The 18,325-nt window shown below is 46.3% G+C and overlaps 1 protein-coding gene across 1 annotated transcript in view; it reads right to left on the bottom strand.

The window, feature by feature from the left end:
* The window catches only part of AXIN2 (axin 2), a 47,041-nt gene that overhangs the window by 9,581 nt on the left and 19,135 nt on the right, over positions 1-18,325 (bottom strand). Inside the window, exons 4-10 of the mRNA XM_054978593.1 lie at positions 13,181-13,283; positions 9,621-9,761; positions 8,613-9,118; positions 8,222-8,413; positions 7,689-7,919; positions 6,698-6,793; positions 3,835-4,002 (exon numbers count right to left, since the gene is read on the bottom strand). Of these exons, the coding sequence (XP_054834568.1) occupies positions 3,835-4,002; positions 6,698-6,793; positions 7,689-7,919; positions 8,222-8,413; positions 8,613-9,118; positions 9,621-9,761; positions 13,181-13,283 (1,437 nt within the window). The remainder of the gene's footprint in view (positions 1-3,834; positions 4,003-6,697; positions 6,794-7,688; positions 7,920-8,221; positions 8,414-8,612; positions 9,119-9,620; positions 9,762-13,180; positions 13,284-18,325) is intronic.

Genomic DNA, 18,325 nt, shown 5'->3' with positions numbered 1-18,325 from the left:
TTCGTCAGAACCCAGGGCATTTCAACAGCCCCCTTCATAACCAGAGATGCCAAACTCGCCGGGAGACTTCAGCAGGCTCTCCTCCACCCACCCTCCTAGTTTGCAATACGTTGATCAGGAAGGTCAATGGGAAGGGTGGGAAGGGAAGTGCTGCCAGAGTGCATGATTGAAATGGGGACCAGGAGTTGCTGGATCAGAGGAGGATGAAAAACCGGCCATGGTGGACTCCGGGAAGATGGAGTGAGAGGTGGGGTGAGGTGAAGGAAAAAAGGCACCCTCACCCAAAGACCTTCCCACAGCAAGGCCAAGGGCAGGAAATAAGAGGCCTCTTTCAGTCTCTTTAAAGAAGCAGCAGCCAAAAAAGCACAATCCCAAATCCTTCCACATACTCTCCCACTCCGATCTCAGCAAAAGGTCCTCCTTCCTCTCCCTCTGTCTACTGGGACTGAAACATGAGGCAGAGTGGTGCCTTTTATTAAAAAACGCTGACATAGAGCAGAACAGGAGGTCTGTGGTTGGCTGACAGACCTTCCTAACAGGTTTTGGAGGGGTGAGATTGGTGTGCCCATGGCTACAGAAGGCTCACCTCCTTGGTTGCCTAGGGGACTGACCCCCCAGCTCCTGGCTGTATAGGGCAGAATGGAAGCTCTCCAGATGGCTAGGAGAGCTGCCAATCAAGGGTAAGTGGGCTACAATTGGGGTTTACAATGGCAACTAAAGATCTGGGCTCATTGTTGCCTAGGGAATCAATGGATCGGCTCCAGCCTGTCTGCAATTACAAATCATGCATGAAGCTAACGAAACAGGCCAAAACGTCGTGAATTTTGTGATAATTTCATGATAACCGTGGCCCCACAAAATGCTGTTTTGTGTCTAGTAGTAACACCTGCAGTGTGCTTTGGGAAATAGAATACCACAGCACAGCGTCACAAAGCTTTCCTCACATATTATGGGAAAGGTGAGTTTCTCGTTTGCTATTACCAATCTCCACTATGACCACGTAGATGACAGATACATTCCCAAATACATAGCAAACATACTCCTAGGAGCCATGATTGGCCAAGGCTCCCAGGTATGTGTCCACTACACATTTCAGAAATGTGATGCCTTTCCATCCATGGCAGTGTCACTGTTTCTTTGTTGGTGCTGCTACACAATTGTAAGAAAGTTATAAGAGACATAAAACCATGTGTTTCTCTGACAAGTTCTGGCAGGACACAATCTCTGTACAGTGAGCATACTTAAGGGTTCTGGGGAGTGACTGTGCCTTCCAGATGTCTGTGCATTGGATATTACATCAGAATATACAATCCTATTTGAGTAACATCTGCCCTTTTCCTTGCAGAATTATAAAGGGAAATGTGTTGCCTACACCTGTGAAACTTCAATGCCAACTGAACAGACTGAATTATCACAGAATCACAGAGTTGGAAGGGGCCTTCTAGTCCAACCCCCCGCCCAATGCAGGATGAGCCTAAAGCATCCCTGACAAATATTCTTCAGTGCATGAAAGCCATACACAGAACATTAATTATACCTATGCCTTATGAGGATGTGATGTCAATAATCATGTTTTAATCCTAGTAACAAAATACCCTTAGCTTTTGAAAAGTCCGGTTAAGGCTCTAGGTGTGAGCAAGATGGCAGTCATCAGATGCTTTCCTTTCATTTCACATTATCGTTGTAGTACAACTAAGTAACATAAAATATTCAGGCCTCTCTGAGTGCTTCTAGCCACTTGCAAAATACCACCCAGATATTCCGGGCCTAATTCTATCCAAACCAGGAAAATCCCTCATTTGTATGCTGCGGGAGGGAAAGAAAGGGGAGACCCCCCAGCAACCAAACCAAACGGGCATCATTCCATACTATAGGCACAGAGAGGGACAGTTCACATTGCCACTCACATGCATTGGCCCTTAGACACCAACATGTAAGAATGGGCCTGACAGAACACAAATCCTTTGGGATACTGTTTTCTTCAGAGGACTCTAGAGTATAGATGGGCACGAACCGGGAAAAAAATGAATCATGCAGTTCGTGGTTCATCACATTTCACGAGCCACGAACTTTCACAAACCTGCCCTGGTTTGCAAACTAGTTCATTTGGTTCGTGAAAATGTCACACCCAGGTCAGCAAATCATCACTTCCGGGTCAGCAGAAGGTCACTTCAGGGTCAGCAAAAGGTCTGCTGGAAGTCCATCCCATTTACTAGGAAACTGATTGATCGGTGCCAGGCTGTCTGCAGTGATGAACCAAAAAACAAACCAAACAAACCAGCCTAAAGTTCGTGCCGGTTCGTCAGAAATGGGCTCTGACAAACCGCCAGTTCACGAACCATGAACCGGCCTGGTTCGTTCCTAACTTTGGTTCGTATTTCGGTTCGTGCCCATCTCTAGAGTACTTAGGAACAATATTCCCCTATAAAGTCCAGTAACCTCCCATGGCAAAGCTTAGGGTAGGGAATATGCTATTCTAAAGACCAAATTCTCTGCCAAGGAAAGTATAAGTCAGAGTTCAAGAAATCATGCAAACCAATCAACTCTTGTGTAATTTGTTCTCCTTGCAGAATTCCCCACTCCCTAACAGAATTCAGAAACTTTAGCAAGGACTCCAGTGCCAAAGAACCACAGAGAAAGGAAAGACAATGGTGTCTGAATGAACTCCCACCCCTTCCCACCTGGTTTCTGTACCTCCACCGCTGTTCAGACATTTCTCCTAAGCTATTCTCCATAGTCACAATGGCTAGAAGCATTCACATCGTGACCTATGTAAAGAGGTATTCAAGGCTCCAAAGGCATGTATGGGGAAAATGTACTGTGGAAATAAGTAAGGTTCCACTTGAGACATTATACAGGAAGCACAAAGAAAGGGCACAAGGTACTTGAGCTTCCTCCTTCCTCCCTTTGAGGTACCACCCAAAGTTACCTTCAGACCTTTAAGTCTTCACCAGAGACCAAGGCTGCTTCCACACATGTTAGATAATCCACTTTCAATATTCTTTAGTGAACATTTGGAACTGCTTTTCCATGTGTGCAACAAAAAATCCACTTCCAAAGGATTGCTAAAGTGCATTGAAAGTGCATTATTCAACGTGTGTGGAAATGGCCTAAATATGGGGTTTTGTATCATGCTATGCCCTATCTAGCTTCCAGGGCGAAAACCAGCACAGATTTGCCACACAATCGGATACCTTGAACAAAAACCTTCATCAAGTACACATACATTTGAAAAATCAGCCATTTTCTGTCACAAATCAGGCTAAGAAGACCCTTTGGTATATCTTAATACTCTATGCAGAAATTAAAAGGAAGCACACACACCTTTCACCCCTTTTAGAAGTAAAACACACAAGCTGTAACCTTTAAACACATTAAGAGACCTATAAACATTAGACAATTGCACTGCAGCACTGATTGTTCCGATTTCGCAAAGTACAAACCGAGGTTCAATCAATCCAATTACTTGTTCATGAAAGATCCCTCCTAAAGCTGTCCTGTAGCCAGAGAACGAATGCTTGTTATGAAAGACTGTGAACTCACCCGCTTGTATGAGCCAACTGTGCTGACACCACAGTCAACACACCAGGTGACACCTAGTTCTGCTGGTGCAGTAACCAACCCGCTTCTTAACTACCACTGCTTTGGTGGGCAAATAATCAAAGGACAAGAACTCAGACTCGAGTTGAGTGAGTAGCAGCCAAACTTCCAGAGGGTGCAGTAAGCTTTTCCTTTGTGGGAGGATGCTTAGAAATCTGTTGGTTGTTTTGGCACAGTCTCTCTACAAACACAACGAGGGGAAAAAAGACGAAAGAGACCACAAAAAAAGCTTACCTATAATTTCCCTTTTTGCTCAGCTGCTCTTTAAAGTGCCCAAGTGTGAGGCTCTGGGCCTTCAACATCCTCCTATAGGGAATTTCTTCTCCGCAGAAAAAATAAGTGACAACCAACTCAGTGGGTTGGGAGGAGTGGACAACGGGAAGTTTCTTTGGTTCTTTGTGACTGAAATAAAAGGGAGAGAAAGAGGTGAGACTTCACAAGGTCTGGACATTTCTGCCATAGACAAGACTACAATCAAATGAAGCACAGGTAATTAACAACGTACAGTGAATTAACATAGGGCAGACATTCAGATATCCCTTAATAAAACTATTAAAAAGAAGCAATGCAAATATTGTAAACGGTGAACCAAGTCACCACCCCTACCATCCTCAGGAAAAGAGTGCTAATGCCAGAAAACAAATGAAAGTCTAGTAATACTCAGCTGGCGACGTAGGATGACAGACCATCTTTAACTCTGCGGATGCTTCATGATAGACTGGCTCCAGTTGGCTATATGAATGGTGCCAGCTGAGACCCTTGCGGGGGTTTTTAAACCAGTTTTTGGATGTGAAGCCCTCATCCATCTATTTTAATTGCACGTTCTCAATTCTTATCTTGCTATTGTTCAAGACTATTGCATTATAAAAGTAAAGGTAGTCCCCTGTGCAAGCACCGAGTCATTACTGACCCATGGGGGGGACGTCGCATCACGACATTTTCTCAGCAGACTTTTATGGGGTGGTTTGCCATTGCCTTCCCCAGTCATCTACACTTTACCCTCAGGAACCTGGGTACTCATTTTACCGACCTCGGAAAGATGGAAGGCTGAGTCAACCTTGAGCCGGCTACCTGAACCCGGCTTCCACTGGGATCGAACTCAGGTCGTGAGCAGAGCTTGGGCTGCAGTACTGCAGCTTACCACTCTGCGCCACAGGGCTCCATATTGCATTATGTTTGTACAAATAATGTTTTTAAATATATATGGGGAGAGGGGACTAGTCATCCTTACTAATTCATTTCCCCTCAGTAGTAGTAGTAGTAGTAGTAGTAGTAGTAGTAGTAGTAGTAGTAACAACAATAACAACAACATTCAATTTATATACCGCCCTTCAGGACTACTTAACACCTACTCAGAGCGGTTCACAAGGTATGTCATTATTATCCCCACAACAGTCACCCTGTCAGGTGGGTGGGGCTGAGAGCACTCTGGAAGAGCTGTGGCTGACCTAAGATCACCCAGCTGGCTTCAAGCAGAGGAGTGGGGAATCAAACACGGTACTCCAGATTAGAGTCCTGCGCTCTTATCCACTACACCAAACCAGTACATGCATTGTCAAGATCAGGGAAAGGATGAACCTCATCTTTTGTAAAAGCAAGAGAAAAGGCCTGGGATGGGATGGATAGAGAAGAACATCTTTTCTTGATCAGCAGGTGGCCTAGATTGGCACTTCCCCTTTTCTTCACTTTGCACACATTCCCCAAGCCACAGCAACAATCAAGGCACACAATGAAGAGACACCCCTACAGATGGCATAATTCAGCTTGCACATGGAGGTTCACGTCGGCAGATGTTTCCCCAGTCACTTGAACTCTTGGGAAACTCCATGCACTCCACCTACCTTGAAGCGAATATGAAAGAACATGTGCATGATCAAAGAGGCAGGACAGGGGCTAGAGCTCTATCTGCCTGTCAACCTGGCAAATATGTGTGAGTAGTTTTTAACTGTATTTTATATTGTAAGCCACCTTGAGCTCTTCTAGGTGAAAAGGCAGCTAATAAAAGTCTTAAATAAACAAATCAGATTCTATTGTCAAAGGCTTTCACGGCTGGAGAACGATGGTTGTTGTGGATTTTCCGGGCTGTATAGCCGTAGTCTTGGCATTGTAGTTCCTGACGTTTCGCCAGCAGCTGCGACTGGCATCTTCAGAGGTGTAGCACCAAAAGACAGAGATCTCTCAGTGTCACAGTGTGGAGAAGATGTTGGCAGGTAATTCACTGTATCCTCAGGATACAGTGAAGCCTCCCTCCATTAGCATTCCACACCCTGGGAAACTCTTACAGGATGACTCAGCCCAAACCCACCTTCCTGAGAAGATATAAATTACCTGCCAACATCTTTTCCACACTGTGACACTGAGAGATCTCTGTCTTTTGGTGCTTCACCTCTGAAGATGCCAGTCACAGCTACTGGCGAAACGTCAGGAACTACAATGCCAAGACCACGGCTATACAGCTATACAGTCTTCAGAGGAAGGGAGATCTTCTTACAGAACAACAAACAATTCTGCTACCAAGCAGAATTGCAACAGTGCCTGGAACACCGCCGTGCAGGCAGCTTCTGAGGCAACACTGACTTGGCATGTCAAAAGGTCACAAAGTGTTACTCCACAGTAATTTAGTCTTCCTAATTTGTTCCAAGTCTTTGTAGAGTGGCTTCAGGAAGAGGGGGGGAAAGCTATTAGCAAGATAGCTGCTATACTTAAGGTCAACCAATTAAAAATGAAAGGCTATAGTCAGGTGGCTTAGCCTGGACTTCAAACATTACTCATTGCTTAAGATGAAGAGGGTAAGAAAGAAAACTTTAATTATTTAGACTGTAGCAGATTTCTTGTTAGAAAGAACTATCCTGTAATTAGACTAATCCAATCTTTGTCTGCTTTATAGGAATGCGAGGGTTTTTTTTAAAAAGAACCAGAAGACAGAATCTGAAAATAGTTGGTTCTTGTCTCACCCCAACCAAACAAGCCACAAAAAAAATTTAAAAAGATATCAAGAAGAGACTACATTTTCAAAGGACTATCCCATGGATGAAATATAATATTTAAAAAGGCAAGGAAGGATATCGAGCTATGCAATACACAAAGCAGCACTCACTCTTCTGTTGCTATGCTTGCATTGCAAAAAGGGCCATTTCCTCCAGGTACCAAAGTCAAGTGGTTGCGATCTCTTGGTTGATTTGAGGCCGAACATCTGGATTTTGGAAGGGGAGAAGGGAAGGGAAAGAAGAGAATGACTTGGCTTTGCAAAATCCCACCTATGCCTCTAAAATGCACGCACTGCAAACAAACAAGGAGAGGAGGCAGAATTCTAAGACTGGGATCCTGTGCTTAAGCTTCTGCTGGCGCCCCTCTTGGTCCTTTGAGAGGCAGTCTTCTGTTGCAGAGACTGGCGCTATAGCTTTCCAGTTCGCTGGAAAATGCTGGGCTTGCAGAAGCGGAAGCCCCAATCGTCAAAGGAACGTGATCAGTAGAGATGGGCATGAAATGGGCAAAAACCGAGAGTTTCGCGTTTCGTTGCGTTCGACGAATCACGAACTTCCACGAAATTGCCCCATTTCGCAATACGATTCGTTGGTTTCGTGACTCGTCAGAACCCGGGGCTCTTCAACGGCCCCCTTCATACTCAGAGATGCCAAACTCGCAGGGAGACTTCAGCAGGCTCTCTTCCACCCACCCTCCCAGTTTGGCCAAGATTGCAAAACGTTGACTGGAACCCACAAAGCTAGGCCCCAGAGCCAGGCAGTGGCCCTGAGACTGGGCTTGGGGGAAGGGCCCCAAAACCACCACACAGACACCTGTCCAGGCAGGAGAGGTGCACAAAATAAAACCAAAGGAGCATTCAGGTGACTGATCCCCACGCACATAACTGTATTTTCGCTCTGAACCACCAGCTAATAAGGTTTGAAAATATTCAGTTATGAAATATCTTATTTATATAATTGATAGCTCTTGCAGTACATTCTGGGAGACTGCCTCTCTAGGCAGACTGCATTTCTATTTCAGCCAAGGAGGCAGCAGTCAGAGAATGTTTCTAAATGCAGGGCCTTTCCGTACCCTAACCCCAACTCTGCCCCTGTGGGAGTTACCGTTGTTTCTGAGGCTTGGATACTTCTGTTAGCCTGCGGCAAGCCTCCTCCAGCTGGGCCAAAGTGTTGGGTGGCGTCAGCGGGGGCATGGCAGGATCCTGGATAAAAGGGTGGGCGGGCTGTGCCCCACGTGGGTGGCTGCCGTTGCCCCACAGGTGGTGCCTGGCTGGACGCTCACCAGGCACGCCTCTGGTGGACTCAGAATTGTGGGCCTTCTTTGTGCTTTGCGTGCTGAGGAGAGAAAGAGACAGGGAAGGTACGTGGTTATAAAAGCTGGAAAATATGACTTTAATGGCAGCTTCTGTTCTAGGCACTCACTCCTTTCGGAGGGGAGGGGAAAAAGAAAAGTCTGTCATCGCATGAAAAGGGGTTCTTGCCAAAAACATGACATTTTTGTGGTTTGTCTGGTTCCACGAAACAGCTTTCATAATAAACCAGAAGAGCAAGAGAGCTTCATTTGTTTTTAGCAATTGTAAAAATAGACGGATAAATATTTACCAGGCGCAAGAGCATTGCAGACGGCTTGTATTTACCTATGGGGCTTGTGCTTAGATTGTCTTTCACTCTCCAGCATCCACTGCCAGACATTCTGTGCGCGGTCTGCCTCCCCGGCAGGTAGTTGGGTCCCTGGAACGACAGACAAGCCTCCTCCTTCTCCACCGGGCAGGATGACGCCATCTGATAGTTTACAGGTCCTCTTCGGCAACGTCCCAGTTCTGCTGAGGCTTCCCAAGAGACACAGAAGGGAGAGAACAGCACTTAACCTGCTGTTTCCTTGCCACAGAAGCTGGCTATTGCTGCAAACATACCCCAAGGTCACCTTCCCTGATTCCCAAACCCTTCAGTCAACAGCCCCAATCTTTTAAAGAAGCTGGCAGGTTTTAACTCTCCATACAGCTTTAATCACAAACCTGCTCCACTTACCCAAATGGCTCCAGCTGAGCCGCAGGGAGGTCTGTCCCTTTCGCGTGCCCCTTGCACTTGGAGTAGCAGTAGTAGTCGCTGCCCCCCGCACCCAAGCCCTGGACCCGCTGGGCTGCCTCTGCTTCTATCTGCTCTTTCGTCTTGGGGACGGTGTGGTGGTGGATGTAGTGGTGGTGGACATGTTTGGTGGTCTGCTTGGTAATAAATCCTTTGCTGATGAGGGCACAGCTTGTCGGTATGGAGGCAGTGCCCGGGGCCAGCAGCAGCTTGTTCCCTGGGAGGCGGTCTGGAGAGCGACTGCGAGGGCTGTGCCGCCCCACGCCAGGAGACTGGCACCCCGGCGTCTTCAGCACTCGAGAGAGGTGGTCATCCAGGATGGCCTGTGGATCGTCCTCATAGCTGCCCGATGGTAAGAGACTGAGCGGGTGTTGCTGGTGGGGAGCAACAACAGCCTCCCGATTCGTCTGCGTGCTGCCGGGTATCTCAGAGCATTCCTTCTCTTCATCCTTCCCAGGAAAAACAGAAAGGACAATCCATTACTCTAGATGAACAATGGAGACCTAGCAACTGCTTCAGACCTGTGCACTTCTGCGTTACAGCCGGAAGAGAAAAGAGCAGGCTTGTAGCGACAGGGTTGTCATTTAGAACTGTATAAAACCCTTTCTGTGTAGATCTGCCTTTTTTTCTTCCAGTAAATTATGTTATTTTTATACATATATTTATATATAAATTTACAACATGCCACCATATTTAGAGAGAGAGAGAGAGAGAGAGAGAGAGACAACATGCCACCACTACCCCACCAGCTACAGCGACACTTAAATAGAAAGATAGAAATGATTTGCAACTAGCAGTTTTATCAAAAAGCGGCAGCTTTCCTCGTTAACTCTCAAGAACCGGATGGGACTAGGCTGCTGCGCCTGCCAGCTTGTCAATACCCCGCCCTTATTTTTCGGGAAAGGGATGCTACACGGCAGGCATCTGTGCCGAAAGAGTTAATCCACCCACCTCTGTGATTTGCTGCAGCCGCTCTTCCAGGCAATCCATGGTCTCTTGTTCTTGCTTGAGCTTTTCCAACCGAGAGATGAGTTCAGCCGCAAAGGTAGCCGGTTCCACAGGGGTCATTTCTTTAGGAAGACGGTGGGTTCTCTACACAGAGCGGGGACAAAAGCAACGAGCCATGTTTAGCAGGTGGCGGGAACCAAGGGAGCTTAGCCTGAGCCGCATTTCTGGCCCCGTTCGGCTTGTTGTGTCTCCACGTTTGGATGAAAAAGCAACCGCAACTAGGCATGGTCTGCCCTGGATTTTTATGAGCGAGTGCTGTGGCCTCATGGAGTGACATCCTCCCCGATAGCGTTTGCCTTCGGCAGGAGCAGTTGGTCGCACTCCGAGGAACCCTGCTTGTTCTCTCTGTAGTACAACCAGCCCATCAGTAGCTACTCTGAAGTAGAAAATCTTCAAAGACTGTTGTCAAACATCAAATGAAAAACTCCGAGGTGGGAGGGAGAGACTTTAACTCAAGGAATAAAAGTGGAGTATAAACAGAAAGGAGTTGGAAATTAAAAAAAATAAGATGGGGGAGAAGAAGGGAACTAAAAAAAAAAGAAAGGAAGAAGAAGTCAAACGGTTGCAGATCAGAGAAGTGCTAGTAATTTATTTCCTGGCTACACACTGGGCACCTTTGAGGTAGTGTTGTCTCAACAGTGTCCTAGATCTCTCCCTCTCTCTCCCCCACCCCCCGCCCTCCATCTCTTTGTACAGAAATGAAGGATGCTGCTGCAGGCGAGCAGTGGTACACTGCTGAGCGTGGCTGCCTCAAGCAAATCTATCAAGGGAAAAGGGAACATCTCCAAATCAAGCACAGAATATAAAAAGGCAAGAATCTCAGCCAAAAGCAGCAAGGAATGGGGGGTGGGGGGCGGAGAACGCTGGATCACTGTTCTCCTCTTCCCACGAGCACTTTCCCCAGTTCTCTTCTTTACCCTTAAATTCTGCATACACACACTTCTCCCCCTACCCCCTTATTTTTTTAAAGCAGAAAGCTGAACTGCCAACTATTTCACATACTACTCATGAGATGAGGTGGGGCCTCTCTCTCTCTCTCTCTCTCTCTCTCTCTCCAGCAACCACTTAGCTTCAGAAATGCTGTGAGGGTAGAAAAAGGCCACTCTGCTGGAAATTGTCACTCTTACACAAGCTGGCTCTATTCAGCTCCCTGATCAAAGCACTGCCTTACAGAGAAAGTCGATTTGCACGCCCCAGGACAAAATAATCTAATTTACAAGCAGAGGCCATAGAACTTCTTTAAGCAGAAAATATACACACACACACACAAATAAACTCAAAAGAGAGCACACGGGCAAAGTTATTCCGTAAATCTATCTGCCTATCTATCTACGCACACACCCCTCAAATATTTATATACACATGCATCACTTGAAAACACTACTTAAAAAACCAGGAGGAGGAGGAATTTGGTTATACTAATCATGAAACAAGGTAAGTTTGTACTTGTCTGTGTAAACAGTTTGCAGAAAAAAATCCACGAGCAGAATTGCAAACACCTTTACGAAATCTTCCACACTTCAGATAAGATGGAAAGACGCATTTCTAAAGATGCAGAACTAGATTTAACTGCTTTGCCTTGAAACCAACAGGCAGGAAAGCTTTTTTTTAAAAAAAGCGCATATTTGGTGCAAATATCCTCTTTCCTTTGGAGAAGCTGGGAAATCTATTTCCTGCCAAGAAGTTGCTAACGGTGGGAGAAATCCTGGCTCCGCTCAAATAAATAGCAGGACTCCCAGCGACTTCAATGAACACAGGATTTCTCCTGGTGTGTTTCTCTCTCTTTGAAGTCTTGGAGCAGAACACAAAATGCAAAGCACAATCCCTTAAAAAAAACAGCTGTGGAAGTTAGGGAAAGATTGAAGCATTTTCCCCCACCCACCCAAATCCTCCATTCCATGGCTTAAAGGAAAAAAGACAGGAACTTTATAACAGCCCTTCAGCGGCAAACCAACGTGGTAGAAATGGAGCCAGACGGCATCGAGTCCATATTCATTGTGTCAGAAAGGCAAGGGAGGGGGAAAGATTTCGATCTAGCAGTCTTCATAATGGGAGATTTAACCCAATCTCAAGCAGGGGTACAGACTGCAGAGCTTTAATGGGAAGAGGAACCCTATGAAGAAGATGGAAACATCTACAACGTACCACGGAGCCACGGTCCCTCCCTACATTAGCCAGTTTCAGCCAGTGTGGTGTAGTGGTTATGAGCGCAGGACTCTAATCTGGAGCGCCAGGTTTGATTCCCCACGCCTCCACTTGAAGCCAGCTGGGTGGCCTTGGGTCGGTCACAGCTCTCTCGGAGCTCTCTCAGCCCCACCCACCTCACAGGGTGATTGTTGTCGTGGGGATAATAATAACATACTTTGTAAACTGCTCTGAGTGGGCATTAAGTTGTCCTGAACAGCAGTATATAAATCAAATGTTGTTATTGTTGTTGTTATTATTATCAGCCTTGATATATGAAACTTCCTTGAATGAAATCAGACTGCTGGTCCATCTAGGCCCATATTGTCTACTCACACTGGCTGCAACTCTCTAGAACCTCAGGCAGGAAAAAAAAGACCTTTATCCCTCTTATCTAAAATCATTTAACAGTAGATGCCACGGACCGAACCTGGGATTTTCCGCATACAAAGCTTTACAATCGAACTATGGATCTGGCCCAAGATAAATACACAATATAAATTATGTAAGAACTCGCTTGAGGGATGAGACCAAGGGACCCTATCCGGTACAGCCTTCCGTTTTCACAGCCAATCAGGTGATTTTGGAAGCTGAAAGTATGGAATGAAAACCCATTTGGTACTCAGAACAGAGGCAGTATAACCAGCTCTGAATCATCATGAGAGATGGACAGTGCACAATAATGTGTGCGCATGCACACGTGCACACACGTGCGCACACGTGCAAGAAATAAAAACTTCCGATTCATCATCAGGAAGAATTTTTTCATCTGCCAAGAGTAAAATTCTTTGGAAGCGTCTCAGTTTCTAGGTGGTTTCGCTGTTAATTTCTACCAGGAAGCACACTTTATAGACAGGCTCTCTGCCATATTTGTTCATTGTTGATTTATAACGGATCCCAAGGTATAGTTTGGGGGATACTTGATGCAGCAGTCATACTGAAGCGAAGCGGGTTGAGGCCCTGCAGGCTTCCAGGAACCCTTAACATGCATCTCTGAATTCTTCAATGGGCAAAAAGCAGGATACTTTCTTTTTTCTAGGATAAAGATCACTGTGACCAAACCAGTCTGAAACAACCAAACTTGTTAGTGCTGGCTCTAGGAATGCATGGATGGTCATCTGCAGACCCCCCACTCTAACTGTAATTTCACTAGCTGGACAGCCGGCCAGCATTTAATCCTCGCATCAGAAAAACAGGACTACCTGATCTATACTGTGTCCGGTGACCTTTCTTCATAACGTTCCATAGCATATGCTGGAATTTCAGGACCATGCGTTTCTAAGGACTCCTTTCTCACTAAGGAAAACGCCTGTACTTACTGGAAAGTGAGGTAGAGAAACTTGACCATTGGCCTTGACGCTGCGATGCATTTCCCTCTGGAGCTGTTTCTTGCTCCCAAGTCTATAAGGAGGAATCCCATCACTGGAAATAAAAAACACATCATTTTCAGATTAGGCATTCTATGACGCAATGAAACTCGACTTCAAAAACAGGTCCCAGGAAGTATTACCTACTTCACCACCCAACCTCACACAGGGAGTTGATATTTTTTGACACCAAAAGTTCGCGGCCTGCTCAAGAGTTGCTTGCAGTTGGCTGTGGAGTGGGAGGCAACTGGAAGAGTAGGATAGAGAAACCAATTGTTTATCGCCCTAGGGGCCCACACAACGTTGAAGCCAGGCCTGTAATGCAAGCCAAGCCTTCAGATAAGTAATCAGGGTTTCTAGTCAAAGGCACTTCCTTTCTCTTCCGACTTCAAATTCCACTGAAGAAATGTTTGTGAGTAAACACCCTGTGGGGTATGATTAGAACATGCCCTGGTTTGTTGGGTTCTGGTATCTGTTGGAGTCTTATGTGCCGATTTCATTTGTGATGGCTAGGTAAGTGTGGGGAAGAGAAAACATACGTTCACGTTCCCATTTCATTTTTACCACGATATTAACAACTGTGGACTGTTGTTTCCAGGTGGTGCCCTGGAAAAAAGGGGGGGGGGAGACAGCTGCAGAAATTGGTTTGTGCAGCTTCCGCTCTTGCTTTTACTGAAATGTGGAAAGTAGGATTTGTGGAACGTAGTGGTGGGATCTATGAACCCCAAGACCGTGACATGAACTGGCCTTATGAATGGGATTAGCTAGCGGACCTGCACCTTTTAGAAATCCACGTGATGACCAAAAAAAAAACCCCTTAGGGTGAAGACTCGCATCACATTTTAGAGCAATGAGAAAATGCTGGAAACACCATCACTGCATTCAAACCCAGTCAAACTGGGGAAAAGACTACAGTGCAGATGGGGAGCCAGCCAATCAGCACAGTGCACAGTGCTGATTGGATGGCTCCCCATGATGTCACAAGAAACTTTTCTCCCTTTCACCCCTCCCAACAGCCTGAAGAAGTTTTACGTGTAAAGTTTCCTTTATTTAAAAGAGAGGGGGGGGGCGGAAACAAATGAACAGATAAATGCATGAATGTGTACGCAGCACAATTTAAAAGAAAAAAGGGCAGCAGACCCGCACGGGGGGTGGGGGGGTGGGAGAGAGAAGCAAGAGAAACAACAGAGACAACCTTAATTCAGGGATAAGTATGGCCTTAATTTCGATGGCAAGGCCAGGCTCACGCTGTGGGTAAGGGACACATTCATACCAGGGCTTTTTTTCTAGGAAAAGAGGTGGTGGAACTCAGGACCACACAATGATGTTATTTTGGGTCAGCTGGAACAAGGGGGGAGTTTTTTAAAGTTTAAATCGGCCTCGGTGAAAATGGTCACATGGCCGGTGGCCCCGCCCCCTGATCTCCAGACAGAGGGGGGAGTTTGGAGGGCGCAGTGCGGAGGGCAATCCAAACTCCCCTCTGTCTGGAGATCAGGGGGCGGGGCCACCAGCCATGTGGCCATTTTTAAGAGGTGCCGGAACTCTGTTCCACCACGTTCCAGCTGAAAAAAAGCCCTGCTTTTTAGTATGCATATCCTCCAAAAGAGGAAACAAACCAAAATTCTTGGTTGTAAAAATGGAGACTTAAAGGCAGCTCCATGCTTTGTACAGCAAACACAATGGCTGGGTGTGTGCTGACACTTCTTGTGGCAAACATTTCTGGTTGCACCCATGATTTCCAATAGCCATGTACATGGACAGAGCCACGGTCTCTCTCTTAGCACTGCCGAGTTTTAGGCTTCAGGTCTGGGGGCTCATTCCCAGGGCGACTGGTTGAAATCTCACACTCCATTGCTTTAAAACCCCCATAATTGTGATGACAAACATTCATAGATCTATATGGTGTGGCAGTTGCCTGGGCACATCCAATCACCAGGCCCCAACAATCCATTCAGCTCTGGCTCTTAGGATGCCAGAGAAGTGGTAGTTCTTTCCATAATGCACGTACCCAAAGTTGAAAGACACAGCTATGCAATCCACACCTTTATTTATTTACTTCATTTATACTCTGCATTTCTTCCCAATAGGGACCCAAAGTGGCTTACATAGCTCTCTCCTCCATTTTATCCTAACAACAACCCTGTAAGATAGGCTGAGAGTCTGTAACTGGCCCAACGCTACCTGAGAAAGTTTCCATGGCAAAGTGGGGACTTGAACCTGGATCTCCCAGACTATAATCCAACACTCTAACCACTAGACCACACTGGCTGTCATGTTTAGTGACTGGAACAGTGGTATTCACACAGAAACCCTGGGGACAGCTGCCAAAGAATGACATGAAACGAATACTTTACCCAGATTGTTTGCAAAGCCTCTTTCCCCTTGTGCAAGGAGTGGATGAAGCGCCCACTTTTGGTTTATTCACATCTCCTCTGCCACCCACGGAGACAGGCCCTTCAGAGGTGGTAACAACTGCCTCTGCTATAGTTACGATGAATGCCCCACTATGGGTAGCACTGAAAGGGCAATTCCATGTTGTGAAACCTCTCCAAGGAGCTGGTGTCTACAAGAATCTTATACCTTCCCAGTTCAAAAGCAGTTGGGACGGAGCAAAGTGGGTTTCAAGCCTCCTTTTAGCCCGTGTTTGCTAGCATCATGGAACACATTTGAGTATGTTTATTTCTGGGTATACCTCTGGAGTATGGAGCTAAGAGACCGAACTGTACATTAGGAAGCCACTGAACCAAATCTCTCAAATCAACTTATTAGGCTGCCTTAGGCAAGTCTGTCTGCCTGGGCAGCTCCCCCTGAACTGTTGCAAGGAATTAACTGGGCAATATATACACGGGCCGTTGCCACACATCCTTAAAGGAATGGCCCACTCACCACACGTTGGCAGATTTTCTCCTTCACTCCACACATCTCCAATTTCAAAATGGTAGCAGGCTGTTCGGCTTCTGTTTTTCGGCACCTGTCCGGGACGCAAGATAATGCGTTCTCAGAAAAGGTGCCGAAAAAACGGAAGCCAAACAGCCTGCTACCATTTTGAAATTGGAGACGTGTGGAGTGAAGGGGAAAAGCCACCAGTGTTTGTTGAGTTGGCTGTCCCTTTAAGGACACGTGGAAACAGCTATGGCTTAAATATATGTGAAGTGGTCTGAACCCTCTAAAGTACTGTATCATTACACAGCCAAAGTACTAACCTTTGGAAGTTCAGAAGTCTCAAGTGTCAAAAGTGCAACATGGGGAAAGAAAAATGACTGGATCATACTTCAATAACTGCACTGTATTACCGATCAGCCCCAGCCTTGAAATCTGCACAGCTGTACCGTGCCGAGCAATTTATCTTCCATTGTTCCCAGTTGCATGACAAGACAGCCCCACTGGATAAAGACCCAGAACAAATGACCTAAGCCTTTTGCCAAAACCATCACAGCTTTCTACACTGGTCACCCTGATGAGAGATTCAGAAATGTAGCAGAAGCAGTAGGCAGTCATACCAACACCCCACCCTCCCAAAGCCACAAATCCGACCGACTTGGGGTCAATTGGCTGGTGTTCCCACAACAGCAGAAATAAAGCTAGAAAGAGCTTTTCTACCAAACCAAAAGAAGATCCTCTTGCAGCAACTCCACGAGCTCTCTGTGTCTTAGAAAGGCCTGATGTATACAGGGCATGGGCCACAGGAAACCTCTTACTTGTACTCAGGGCTTTTTTTCTGGGAAAAGAGGTGGTGGAACTCAGTGGGTTGCCCTCGGAGAAAATGGTCACATGGCTGGTGGCCCCGCCCCCTGATCTCCAGACAGAGGGGAGTTTAGACTAAACTAAATCTAATCTAATCTAAACTCTCCTCTGTCGGGAGATCAGGGGGCGGGGCCACCAGCCATGTGACCATTTTCAAGAGGTTCCTGAACTCCGTTCCACCGCGTTCCTGCTGAAAAAAAGCCCTGCTTGTACTTACCATCTGTGCTTTCTCAGTTGTGTATGAATGCCAGCACACCAACAAGCAACGGCCCCAAGTCAGTGAGCCGCTGGCATACTAACACATGAATGGAAAACGTGATCATGTACATGCGGGAGCCTTACACAAGCAAGAAAGCGTCCCCACAGCCCAAGCCCCATATAAAGAGCCCACATGGCGTAGCAGTCAGTGCCAGGCTAGGCTCTGGCAAACCTGGCTTCAAATCCCTACTGTGTCATAGAAGCTCACTTGATGACTGCGGGCACATCAATCTTTCTCAGCCTAACTCACCTCCCAGAGTGGTTGCTGGGAGGAGGGGAATGATGTAACAATGCTTTAGGTCTCCACTGGAGAGAAAGCAGGGTATAAAGATTGAAATAAACCAGATCTAAGCTCTGCAAGAAGGCATTCTTATTGAACTACCAAAGATCTTACTCGGCTATTACAAGGATCACAACATTTGCGATTAAAGCTTTTCCTTCTCGTCTTTATTCCTGCCCGAGGAATGGCGCCAACTTGAAACCACATCAGGAACCTATTCCCCAAATAAATAGTTGGCAGGAGCTGTGGCTTTTGTCCCCCCACCTGCTACCATCATCATCATCATCACTGCACTTATATACCATTCTTCTAGACATGTCAGAGCTGCCTATGTCCCCAAAGACCATGGGAAAGTCGAAAAGCTGTAGAATGTGGCAGTAGACACAGATACCAAGTTCGCTATGCTTAAAGTACATTATAACAACAACAACTGCACTTATAGTGCCTCCCCCAGAGTGGTGCCTCCCCAGAGTGGTGAACAAGTTAGTGTTGTTATTATCTCCACAATAAAGGAGTGGCTTACCCAAGGCCACCTACTGAGCTCATGGCAGTAGTGGGATTCGAACCAGCAGAGTGCTGATTCGCAGCCGATTCACTTAACCACTGTACTATAGCAGCTCTCTTTCTGCTTTAAGGATGTAACTCACTCCTTTGGTCCTTACACTGCCTGTTATCAGCTGGTCACTGTCACTTAGGTGGTTTTACATGACTAGATATTCTAACAAAACTGGATACTTCCCAATGGATAATTTGATATTTGTCTACTTTTAATATATTTTATGCCCTCCTCTCAGGAAAGGCAGCAATCCTTTCGC

Source organism: Eublepharis macularius, chromosome 4, assembly GCF_028583425.1.
Source record: "Eublepharis macularius isolate TG4126 chromosome 4, MPM_Emac_v1.0, whole genome shotgun sequence".
Classification (NCBI taxonomy): Eukaryota; Metazoa; Chordata; class Lepidosauria; order Squamata; family Eublepharidae; genus Eublepharis; species Eublepharis macularius.
This window is presented reverse-complemented; position numbering and strand designations above follow the sequence as displayed.